We start from the raw sequence: 11,982 nt of genomic DNA, 5'->3' as shown, positions 1-11,982 counted from the left end.
TGAATTTAAAGACAGATGGAAAGAGTCCAGAGACACAACAACCTGCTGGATCTGTTTGATGTTTAGTTTAGTTGTTGTTGTTTCTAAGGTCACAAGAGGACAGAAAGGGTGTGGAAAGGACAAGTTGCGGTTCTGGTGATGTATGTGTAATTCTCTTATGGTCCTTACGGCTCCTTAGAGTGTGATGTGAGTTCTGATGTATCTCTCAGCTCTGAATAGCAGACCTTTCATTCATTGAGAGTACACGCTGACTACAACTTCTACTGCTTGTGGTGCATCAGTGTATACTGCAAATACATACAGTATGATGTTGCACCTTAGGTGCAATAATGTTGGTGTCATCAAGTCATAATTGACTTGCTCATTTCTCTCTTTTCAAAGCTGCGTACACCGCATCCTGTTTTGACACACCCACTCATTTTGCACTTTTGATTGAATGAAACTTAATGAAGCTCAATTTCAGCTGACAAAATGGAGACCCAAAAAGTCTCCCCTAGGAGGAGACGTCCAAGGATGGAGAGTTACGACCAGAAGCTAGAACAACGGGTGACAAAACACGAGTTCCTGAGAGATCGCAACAACGTGACGACATGCCGCAGCCCTGGACACAAGCTGGAGGCAGACTGGAAGAGTGAGATGCAGGAGAAGAGACAGATGGAGTTCCAGAGACGGAGGCATATCGCCCAGGCCGCCACACCCCTGGAGAATGAGTCCAACAAGGAGACTAAAGTCATCATGAGGACAAACAAGCAGAGAGCACCTCTTATTAAAAGACAGTCAATCATATCAGCAGAGGAGCTAGGAATCACCTGGCCTGATATACACTCCCTGGGCAAGGTAAGCTCATGATGACAACTTTAATGACAACCTACCTGGATGGCAATCCTAATCCCATCTAATGAATGAAGTATGTCTGCATTGTAGCAATATATTAAAACACTGGAATGGTAAACGTTTAAAAACAATTTGGACAAATACTACAGAGTCACTAGAGAGGTCAGTCACTGTTTGGATGTTAGACGCAGAGCTGGCTCTTCCTATATGCAGACAATGCGCTGCGTGTTGGGCCCCTGACCGCTAGGGGCCCCCGAGTGCAAAAAAGAATAATACAAAATTGCGGGGAGTCACAAGTGCGAGGTGGGGGGGACCCAAAATGTTTTTCTTAAGGTCCCCAGATAGGTTGAGCCGGCTCTCTTTAGACACTGCTAAAATAAATGACTGCCTCATCCTTTCAGACAGTAGGTCTCATAGCGATATATCACCCGACAGAACAAGCCTTCTATTCTATGATAAGTGTTATCTAGTGATAAGACTGACAAACAGACATGAATGCAAAACTTTTTTCACCAGGAGACATGGATCACCTCACCACCATTGCATGGGGCGGAGGGGCAAATGAAAACAAGGCGACAAAAAGTTCCCTCTGAGATGTCACAAACATTACCTCCCATACCACAGGAGGCTCCACTAAAGGGTACAAGAGATACTGGTAAGATACAGCTCATTGAGGCTTCAGAAGCTGTCGTTATTGTTTTGGAATAAGTCAATTTATCAATAATAAGTCATATGGATTCCATAATCACACATCAATTTCAACATAACTACAGTATGTGTGAACAAAATTCAGGGATGAGCCTCCTCTCTCTCTCTCTCTCTCTCTCTCTCTCTCTCTCTCTCTCTCTCTCTCTCTCTCTCTCTCGCTCTATCTCTCTCAGGAGTTCAACAGGACCAGAGAAGCCTACTGAGTAGTCAACTTGAACAGAGGAATGCCTGCTGTCAGACAGAGTAAGCTCATAACTTTCACATGAAGATATCTGTTTGTTGAACAGCTTATCTTTGTGAAATACATACAGTATCACACTTGGACCACTGACCCCACCCCCTTCCTGTCATTCACAGGTCTGGCTATGTCACTGTAAAGGAGAAGGTAAGTACAACCCACTTCCTACTGTGACTCTATGTAATGTTGGGGGTTGATTCAAATATGTCATTCAAATATGAGCCACAGCTACAGAATGAAGTTTCCCCATCTACAAAATCATAAATCACTTTGGCAGGATGCATCCATTCCCATAAAGTTATGAACAAGACAGGAGGGGACACCCATATCAGTTGTGTTTAACAACACCCAGTTGTTATGTTATCTGAACTGTTTTAGTGGTATCATAAGACACCACCCATCACAAGTATGATGTCCTCCCTTCCTCCAAAGCTCACAAGTCTCTCCCCACCCCCCCTTCTCTCTTTCTCTCTCTCTCTCTCTCTCTCCCTCTCTGACATCAGGACCTCCTACAACTGGCTGAGTATCTGAAGGTGTGTAAACCTGCCTGGGTGACTGACACATTGCTATTTCAATCTCTAATATCAGATATATTTGTATCTGTTTCTGTCCCAGCCTCACTCTGTGTTTGTTGTGTGTGTGTGTGTGTGTGTGTGTGTGTGTGTGTGTGTGTGTGTGTGTGTGTGTGTGTGTGTGTGTGTGTGTGTGTGTGTGTGTGTGTGTGTGTGTGTGTGTGTGTGTGTGTGTGTGTGTGTGTATGTGTCCCTCACACAGGAGGCTCTGTGGAGAGAGGACACTCTGAAGCAGAAGCTGTCTCTACTGCAGCACACCACCTCTACTCTACTGCTCTCCCAGGATAATGTGTGGAAGGTGGGACCCCCGTCTCTCTCTTGCCTATCACGGTTGGGGTCAATTCCACTTCAATTCAGTCAATTCAGGAAGTAAACTGCCATTCAAATTCAAATTCTAAATTTCCTCTATACTTTTTTAATGAGGAGAATTTAGAATTGGAATTGGAATTTCTGTTTTCTTCCTGAATTGACGGAATTGAAATGGAACTGTCCCCAACCCTGATTCCTATGTTTCTAAATGTCCCCACCCTCCCATACTCTATCTACCAGAGACTGTGGTTTCGTGAAGAGAAGGCCATGTCCTTTGACTGCAGGTTACCTTATTGGGCAACTGCTCTGTGTAAGGACTTAATGTTATTCTGATAGGCCAGTGCTCTTAATGAGTGCATTCTCCGTTTAGTTCAGTCCTCTAGCTGAGAGGATGTGGTTTCAAAGGCACATTCACAGCAGCTCATCTGTCATCTCAGTGGAGGAGCTGTGGTTACCCTGTCTCTAAGAAGCTGAGAGAGGAAACAAATAGAGAGACTCATAGGGAGAAAAGAAAGTAGATCAGAGCCATTTTTTACCAGTATCTCCCATTCAGTCTGACTTGTTTTCTCTCTCTCTATGTCTCTCTCTCTATGTCTCTCTCTCCCTCCCTCACTCCCTTAACAGGTCTGTTACAAGGAGGACCAGATGAAGGGAAAGATTGCGGCTCTAGAGTCACAGCTGAAAATCTGTGTTCAGGTGTGTTCAGGCATAAAGTCTATACGGCTTCATATGAAATCAACAGACTGAAATCACCACAGAGGTATTATTGAAATAGCTATATTTGCTTCGGGAGCATGAGCATCATGCTAACTGACACATCCCCCTCTCTCTCTCAGAGGCTGTCCAGGGACGGAGCTAAGAGGCTGCTTCTGCATGCTGATCAGCAGAGGCAGGAGGTGGAGGAGAGGGCTGTGGCCGCCCTCCAGAGGGTCACTGGCCAGAAGACCAAGGCCCAGGAGAGGTCTCATAGCCTAGAGGTGAGGGTTAGATTGTTAAAACCATGGGTTAGATTGTTAAAACCATGGGTTAGATTGTTCCAAATAACACAAAATGCTATAAGGCTAAACATCCAGTAGAACCATCAACAATGGGTTTCGCTTGTACTTGACTATAGCAGCTTTACGCTTGCTGTTTGGTGTATCCACTAGATGGAGCTGCAGACTGCCCAAGCTGAGTCAATGATGTGGAAACAGCGCCATGAGGAGGAAAAGAGGAACTGCACCCAGCTGAAGACTTCTCTGGAGCAGAACGTTGACCAACTAAATCTACTACAGAGCCAGCTAGAGGTGCACACCATACACACACACACACACACACACACACACACACACACACACACACACACACACACACATAACTATGTGCAAATATAGAATGGTGAACCACCCTGTATCCTTATATGTCCAGTGTTCCTTCCTTCTCAGAGAGTGACGGGACATGAGGCCATCCTGCAGAGCCAGCTGCTGCTACACCAGCAGACTGAGGTTGGGCTCCATCTCCAGATACGCCACCTGGAGGACAACCTCCAGACCTGCAGGGAAGAATTAGATACAAGGAGACAGCAGGAGCAAGACAACATCAGAGATCAGATGCAGGAGGACATGGCAAGGCAACAACTGGATGCCATAGGTGCTTTACACTGTATACTCACAAGTTAACACAATGTGTTAACAGGACAGGCCAACTCAAGACATTTCTCAATAAATGTGCTGTTTTTTTTACTATGACTTTGTATTTTTTGACTATGTATTCGTCTGTATTCATATATGTTGACATTGTCATATATTTTGTCATTAGAGCATCCCTTGGATGACCGGTTTCACCCAGACATGTCACAAAGCAATACCAAACAAAGCCTGCTGGGAGCGCAGAGGAGAGAGGTCAGAATCTGTCAACAATTCCCTTGCTTATCATCTTATCATCATTATCATTTTACTTCAATCCCAGAGCCATAATGGCAGTTACTGTCTGTCTTCGCTGTGTATCCCAACACTAATGTATTAGTTCTGCACAACAATATCATTGTTATATAAGTTATTGATACTGATGGAATATTTCCTTTCCCACCAAGAGACGACGCTGTCCCTGGATCATCCTGTCCCTGTTCCTGGTAGTCATGGTGGTGGTCATTTTGACATTGTTGTTGGTTAATTTCCCCTTAATAAGAACTCAGCTGTGGGTCCTTTGCCAAGCACTACAGGAACGCATGGAGATGTACCACTATGACACAACACCATCAGAGCATGCTGGATGCAATAGGCCCATATAACTGCAATAGGAGGAACCTGTGGAGAAGAACTGAAAGGCTTGGTTCCCCATGTGTATTCCTGTTAATGTTTTCCTAGCCCACTGTACTCATAAATGTGTAGTGATATCATGCAAATTATATTTTAAATGTTTTTATATCTGTAAATGTCTTTGCATCTTGAAGGCAATTTACAAATAGGATGTCAAACCACACTGTGTTGTGTGAATACTGCCTCATATTCATGCTGACCCATCTCATTATTTCATAGCCCAATACAAATGTGTTTAGAGTAGTACACATTTGGATTAACTGAATATTAAAACTGACACAACAATTAAACCACTTGCAATCTAACCCATTTCATTATTGGATACACAATCATCCATTTGGATCATATCTAAAAAGGTATCTTGAAATAATAATACAACAATACAACAATACAGTCATCCAGTTTCACACATTTTTATTTGATAAAATGATGATACCAATAACTACAGGGGAAAGTTGTTGGGAGCTTATGCAGCCATAAGATTCCATTTTGTCCCAAAAGCGCAGTGACACCCCTTAAACAATATTTCCATGCAATTATAATTTAATTCATTTCATTTTGGTTTCCCATTTTTCTGAATAAACAGAATACTTAAAAAGGTGACATTTCAGGCTTTGGACCAAAATGGTTGGAAATACCCTGAAAGTGTAAATGTACGTGGAAAAATGCAGAGGCATCTAATTAAATGAAGAGAACAAACTATTTGGTTTGCCAAAACATGAATCAAGACCTATATATACACTGCATTAGTAGTACCATACAAATCAGACACAGGTAGGGTATAATAATACAAACAAATGAATACAGTGAGAATGTCTAAAAAAAATTAGGGTTGGATCTCAGCACTGAATACAGTAGTAACTAGTCTATGACCAATAGAGGAAACATTCAAATATGTGCGCATCAAGATGTAATCATAAAACAAAATTCATTTATGTTTGCCACTAGTGTTCTGAGCCAAATGCTTAGCATTCTGAGCTGGAAGCACTCATCAATCAAACATCTGTGAACTTCTTCATGGTTTAAAAACAGGTAGCTAGAAAACAGATCACAGTTTCATGACTAGCAGTTACAGAACAACTCTAGTTCAGTGACCCGCCAGATGTCACTGGCTGTACTGCGTAACTGAGGAATAGGGTTATGTCTATAACTGATTAACTATGCTAAATGCTGCCTTGCAGTATGCAGGACTTTGACCCATGTTGTCCCCCCACTGCTGCTCTAGTTCCTACTCACATAGTGCAGGGCTTTACGACAACAGACTGATGCTTTCCTGACTGTCAACATGGCTCTAGCAGTGCTATTCACCAAAATATATACACATAGCCATCTTACAAAATATCAAAGCTTAAAAAGGTCCAGTACATAGATTTTAGCTTTAGCACTAAATGGCCATGACAAATCGGTAGTCATCAAGCAATGAGATCACATGATGAAGAACTCTCAGTGCTATAATAGTCCAAATAAAGAGTTTTCTCAAATCTGGTGTCGGGTAGGACATGTGCCTATTGTATTTTGCCGCTATTAGAAAAACGTAGCATATGCACGATTTCAAATTTTCAGTGTGGCCAGCTGAGGCTGCAACACGCAAAACTACATGCTGGACCTTTACGGACAAAACAGATTAATGGAGGTTATAAAGGCTTAATCATCCCCTCCATTTTCCTACTGAGGAGCCAATTGTACGTGCCTTGTTACGCGATTGAAACATATATACTTCTGTGCTGACCATAATATACTCTCACAGGTCAGCAGTAGTGGGGCAACAGTAAGTAAGAGGACAGTGTCCACCAGACCTGTGAAGGCCTGGTTAAGGTGGAGCCAGCCTGGGCTGGTTCACTGGGCTTGCAGGGCCAGGGGCAGGTGTATTCCAGCCCCGGAGGGCAGAGGCCAGCCCTCCTGGCCCTGGTGGGTCTGAAGGAGGCGGTACAGCTGCTTCAGATGGGTCACAATGTTGTCCTTGATGTCCGGGATGGAGATCTGCAGGCGCACGCTGCCACTGTCGAAAGACCGGGTGCAGTCGCCCGAGAACATCTCGTTGATCATACGAGCCACCACAGGGATGATCTGGCAGGGAGCAGAGGGGGAAGATGTGTCAGTTACAGCATAGACCTCACCTCCAGCCAAACAGGGATGAATTGAAGGCTACTATAAAGAAATTAATGAAAAACTACATTTTAAAATCATTTACTATTAAGCATTACGTTACAAAGACAGTCTCCTACCTGCACCATGATGAGCTTCCTCTCCCTTGGCCTACCATCAGGCCACTCCTCTCCAAAGCACAAGTTGATGTCAAACTGAGGAGGGATTGAGGTCTGGCCCCTCTGATGGGCTATCACACCTGCACATATCAAACAGAAACATAGTCACCACAATAACAACCACAATCACACAGTAACTCAGTTTCACATCACACTTACAATACAATGCCACACAAACAAATGCAGAGGGTTGGAGCTGGAGTCAGTTAGCAGCACTTACCACTGAGGAAAGATTCCAGGCAGAAGAGTTTCACCTTCCTCTGGCGCTCTATGAGGTTGGGCGCAGTCGGATTGGGGGCGCAGGGGCCCGACCAGTACACCTTGCACTGGCACAAGCGGACGGCGTAGATGTCGTGGCCGTTGACTTCCAGGACGAGGCCTCGGTCCATGACGTCCAGCAGCCGGTTGGTGAAGACCCTCTGCTTGTCATTGGCGATATGCTCGGTGGTGGGGAATCGCAGCTGCTCCAGGCTAACAGGCCCAAACAGCTCTTCCTGGTTAACCATGGGGCCCAGGTCCCCGTAGAACAGCCTGCAGCCCTGGGGGTTACTGACAGTCATAGCCGGGCACACCTCCTTACCCCGGTACTGGAACGACACCTCCAGGTCCGTCACTGAGATTGGGAGAGAGGATGAAGAAAAAGTAAGAAACTCATGAAGACACAGTCTGAGGCGCACCATTATTATATATTAATCATAATATATGCTATTTACAGTACAATGAGTGAGTGCATAAATTTTTGGTATATATGATATCAGCAGGAATCAAACCCACAACCTTAGCGTTGCTAGTGAAACAGACATCAAGTTGTTGCAAATAGTAGCCCCGCCATTCAGGTTGCTCCGACTGAGTCTTGAACAGCTACGCTATCGGTGGGGGTATTTGAACTTGAGGAGTGAGTCTTACCATCTCAACTCTGTTACACAAGCGCCACGCTCTACCAACTCAGCCACACAGGGCCAGCTGGTCTCCATGGATAAGCTAGCTCCCACGTGATCAATGTATGTAAGCAGTCATATATTACTCTAATTGAGATGTTTATCTGTGTAGGACTCACTGGGCAGGGAGCTGATCCACATTTCTGGGGAGGCGAACATCATGGCTTCTGACATGGAAGGGGGCTGCATCTCCAGAGGAGCGGGGGGCAATTCCAGGGGTGTGTTGTCCATTTCCACATCCACAGGTTCCTCCTTTGGCCAGACATCCACAGGCTCCTCTTTGGGCCATGATTCATTTGGAGGGGGACAGCTGGGGGGCTGGATGGGCGATACTGACCCGGCAGGAGACCACATAAGATGAAGAGGAGATGGGCTGGCACCTGGACAGAGAAAACGAGAAACAAAGCATGATTTCTTGACATGCCACAAGCAACACTTAACAAAAACCTCTTCATCGTTTGCAGATCTGAAAGAACTGGATAGGTGAATTATAATATTGTAGAAGCTCCCCTACAACAATGAGATGGCTAGGTGGAGCCATCATCATATTGCTGATACCCATCGGGTTCCTTCAGATCTGCAAACACAGATGAATAGGGGGACTAAGGTCACACAAATACAAGTGGGACTTTTGCCTTAACTGACCATTGGGTGGGTAAGGAGGGAGGGACTCTGGAGTTTCTGGAACATCATCATCACCCCCATCTTCCTCATAAGGTGTCCAAGACCCAGGGTCTGAAGAACCTGAGGGGAGGGAGAGATCACAAGGAAATTAGGAGATCAAGAAACCATCAAACCTGATACCAAACAATCCAAATGATGTAACTAATCCAATGCAGATGACAGTGAGTTTTCATTGGTAAAATGCTCCATGGACATGTTACCTGGGTTACTGAGGGGCTGTGGAATGTCGCAGACATCATAGATCTTCAGGGGATTCATGGGTACTTCTTTGGTGCCGTCATAAATTAGGTTGAACTCGCGGCTCTTGTTGAGGGCACATCGAAGCTGGGCTTTCCACTTGGCAGGGTCAGGATCATCCGCACCTTCATGGAACTTTCCTGTCTCCACTGCCCAGGCCTGTTGAAGTGGGAGAGGTGAAAGACGAACAACACATTCAGGAAAGAAAGTCCACAACGACAGTATTTGTACTCACTGCAGGCCAACATGCTTTGCATACTGTGTAATAAATATTTGCTTTACTCACTTTAAAGATTGTGTTCTCTTCCTCCTGCTGAGGTGTGTGGCGTGTAGCGTGTTTCCAAGGGATCTTGAAGCGCTTGGTGTCCCGGTCAATCCACACCAGGCCTGGGTAGAGCCCGCTATCCACCTGGGAAACCAGCCAGGGTTTGAGCCGAACACGCCGTGGGGTGTGTGGGGGGGCTGACATCCTGACTGCCTAGGCAGGGATGAGAAACAGAGGGTGGGAAACTGAGAAAGGACACATTGCAGAGGGTGGAGCCCTTAGACATCTAAAGCATCTTAATCGAAACTTCAAAAAGAAGCACTATAGGATTTTCTGAAAATACAGTGTGCTGGATGGGCATAGCCTTCATCTTGACTGAGGGAATTAAACACACAGCCTACATAGTTATCCAAACAGACATGGGGTTATTTGGGATGCATAGATTAACACAAAGTGCACTTGTAGTTCAGTCCATCATGCTACATCACAGATAACCCAACCACCTGTCACCAAAAATGTGCCTCAAAGTGCATCTCCATCCATGGTCGGGTTAATTTAACCTCCTATCAAGATCATAACTCATGGAGTGGCTCATTGCATGGGAAGCTGTGCCTTCTGAAGGTATTTTATCTGCTGTTTTCAATGGAAATGTATATTTCCTAAATGCAAATATGTCCAATCTTACAGCAGTCATTATTTACTTCATGATTTAAAAGTAGAGTCCAGTTTACGGCACGGTGCAATCAGTTGCGACCAAATCTTTCGATAATAGTTGAGCAACTAAATGTTTTGCATACCATAAGAACGTAGCAAAACGTAAGCAATAGGCTTAGGCTACAGAGAGGAAAAAAGAAAACATAGTTGTACTTTTTATTAACAGTTTCCTATGAGCAAATTAAACATACAAACTGCTGCGAAACTTACCTGCAGTTGAAGCTGGCGACCAGGAAGTGCCTTCTTTCTATCCGGGAATAAAGTCAATTTAAATCTTCTGGGAATTTGTTTTTTCGTCTCCTCAACGTAGCAGGGTATGTATCCGTCACAATCAGACTAGATGGTTCAACGAATGGTTAAACCGATGGTTAAACCACGAATAATGTCCTACCTTGAGAGAGCACTTTTGGTAATGTTGTTGAAATGGGCCAGTTTTTGGGCCTCCCCTATTCCTTCCCGAAACTCAGGTATGACGTGACGTCATACGTACACGTCTGGCACACCTTTCCAGCTGAGAAAAAGAAATACCTACTTTCGATGCGAACTTCTTGTGGTCATATGATTCACAATGACTATGTTAGGCTTTATCAATTGTCTATTGTACAGTATTGTCGATTATAGTCTAGAAACATTTGACATAGTCCAATGAAATAAGACTCGTTCTGTAGTTTTCGAATGCAATGTGAGCGGGGGGGGGGATAAAGCCCTCGGAGCATGACCATTCGACAGTTATTGAAATCAGTTGTTGTCTCACACGTGCCTTTTGTTATGAACACATATGGTCCTAGTTACCTATATTGTTTGTGATGTACAGTATAGCCCATTCAGGATAGCCATGCCTACACGGTGCAGCCACACCCAGAAACTGCCCACGGCCTTTTACCAATGGTGTGCGCGTGCCAAGTCACCACTGCTCATGTGTCTTGGGGACTACCCTCAATGTCATAGTTTCGGCACTGGTTGGGATCTGATTAACAATCGCGCGCGTGTGTGTGTGTGTGTGTGTGTGTGTGTGTGTGTGTGTGTGTGTGTGTGCGCGCGCGTGTGTGTGTGCGTGTGTGTGTGTGTGTATGTTTTGAATTGTAGGCTGCATTGGTGTTTATTTACATTATTTGGATTTTGTGAACAATGCCACAATAGCCCACATTTACATCTTTGTCGGATTTGTTACTGATGGGAATGAGTCTAATGTTCACTTCCTAGTTGTCGTTTCAGGGTAACAATGTAATAAGTTCTGTGGAGTCAGGTATGTGGGACATATCCCCCTTTCCATTTATTTTCTTTGAGTGTGTCACAAAGATCCTTCCCATAATTCCTTGAAATGACCAGACAAAAGGATGGTTAATTTCACTGACACCATAGGCAAATTAAGTGAGCCTCTAGCCTAACCGAAGTCTGTTGTTTACATTTAAATTTGAGATCGTGATACAGAAGGGAAAATAAGCATTTAATAGGACAATAATTCCACTGAAAACCAATGGAGGTGAAAGAAGTGAAGAATGGTAGCCATAGTCTATGTTGGAGGATGTTTCTATAGAGAAATAGCCTATTCATCTATTATTATCATCTCCAGACCCACATTTAAGATGAGTCACTGAGGCAAGGTCTGATTTGAGAAAGTTTTATTTAAGAGGTAGAGTAAGGATGTTATCATTGCAATCATCAAAACTGTTAACAAATCTCATAGAGTAGATATATCATACGTGTACTTGTACTGTTTGGGATTAGCTATATTTCCATGTCATTCTTTGAGTGATATATACATGTACATACATGTGTTTCCCTTGAGTGGTAAATCATAAACATTTACAGTGGTAGTTCAGTTGTAGTTATGATAAATAGCAATGAATTTATTTATTTCAACATGTTTAAAGCTACTGTATACATCACTAGTCAGAAAAACTAGGTTACAAGAAGCAAAG

General features: G+C 44.0%; 2 protein-coding genes across 3 annotated transcripts; one reads left to right on the top strand and one right to left on the bottom strand.

Annotated features, from left to right (window-relative positions):
* LOC310802893 (TRAF3-interacting JNK-activating modulator-like) lies at positions 1 to 5,329 on the top strand. Of its 2 annotated transcripts, XM_083667493.1 has the most exons (13): positions 1 to 140; positions 464 to 837; positions 1,351 to 1,489; positions 1,716 to 1,785; positions 1,900 to 1,927; positions 2,284 to 2,313; positions 2,555 to 2,650; positions 3,286 to 3,357; positions 3,498 to 3,638; positions 3,810 to 3,947; positions 4,086 to 4,290; positions 4,459 to 4,541; positions 4,733 to 5,329. In XM_083667493.1, the coding sequence occupies exons 2-13, from the start codon at positions 472 to 474 to the stop codon at positions 4,928 to 4,930; spliced, it is 1,566 nt and encodes a 521-aa protein (XP_083523619.1). In that variant the 5' UTR covers positions 1 to 140; positions 464 to 471; the 3' UTR covers positions 4,931 to 5,329. The 2 variants fall into 2 exon arrangements, with proteins under 2 accessions (XP_083523619.1, XP_083523620.1); XM_083667494.1 differs by lacking the exon at positions 1 to 140 and having other exon boundaries at positions 169 to 837.
* Positions 5,330 to 5,361: 32 nt separating this feature from the next.
* irf6 (interferon regulatory factor 6) lies at positions 5,362 to 10,532 on the bottom strand. Its single transcript, XM_083667492.1, has 8 exons — positions 10,271 to 10,532; positions 9,368 to 9,559; positions 9,045 to 9,240; positions 8,806 to 8,904; positions 8,280 to 8,540; positions 7,443 to 7,835; positions 7,184 to 7,302; positions 5,362 to 7,025 (listed from the first exon to the last, which is right to left on the bottom strand). The coding sequence occupies exons 2-8, from the start codon at positions 9,548 to 9,550 to the stop codon at positions 6,795 to 6,797; spliced, it is 1,482 nt and encodes a 493-aa protein (XP_083523618.1). The 5' UTR covers positions 9,551 to 9,559; positions 10,271 to 10,532; the 3' UTR covers positions 5,362 to 6,794.
* Between the last annotated feature and the right edge of the window lie 1,450 nt (positions 10,533 to 11,982).

This window comes from Argentina silus (assembly GCF_951799395.1).
Source record: "Argentina silus genome assembly, chromosome: 4".
Taxonomy (NCBI): Eukaryota; Metazoa; Chordata; class Actinopteri; order Argentiniformes; family Argentinidae; genus Argentina; species Argentina silus.
This window is presented reverse-complemented; position numbering and strand designations above follow the sequence as displayed.

What these genes read in the sequence shown, in the direction of transcription:
- LOC310802893 (XM_083667493.1), top strand. Translation starts at nt 472, where the DNA reads ATGGAGACCCAAAAAGTCTCCCCTAGGAGGAGACGTCCAAGGATGGAG. An exon ending in ATGTCACTGTAAAGGAGAAG is followed by an intron (nt 1,928 to 2,283) that starts GTAAGTACAACC and finishes CTCTGACATCAG; the next exon opens with GACCTCCTACAACTGGCTGA. An exon ending in CCCAGGATAATGTGTGGAAG is followed by an intron (nt 2,651 to 3,285) that starts GTGGGACCCCCG and finishes CTCCCTTAACAG; the next exon opens with GTCTGTTACAAGGAGGACCA.
- irf6 (XM_083667492.1), bottom strand. Translation starts at nt 9,550, where the DNA reads ATGTCAGCCCCCCCACACACCCCACGGCGTGTTCGGCTCAAACCCTGG. An exon ending in ACAGCCCCTCAGTAACCCAG is followed by an intron (nt 8,905 to 9,044) that starts GTAACATGTCCA and finishes CCCTCCCCTCAG; the next exon opens with GTTCTTCAGACCCTGGGTCT. An exon ending in CCTGGAATCTTTCCTCAGTG is followed by an intron (nt 7,303 to 7,442) that starts GTAAGTGCTGCT and finishes TGATATGTGCAG; the next exon opens with GTGTGATAGCCCATCAGAGG.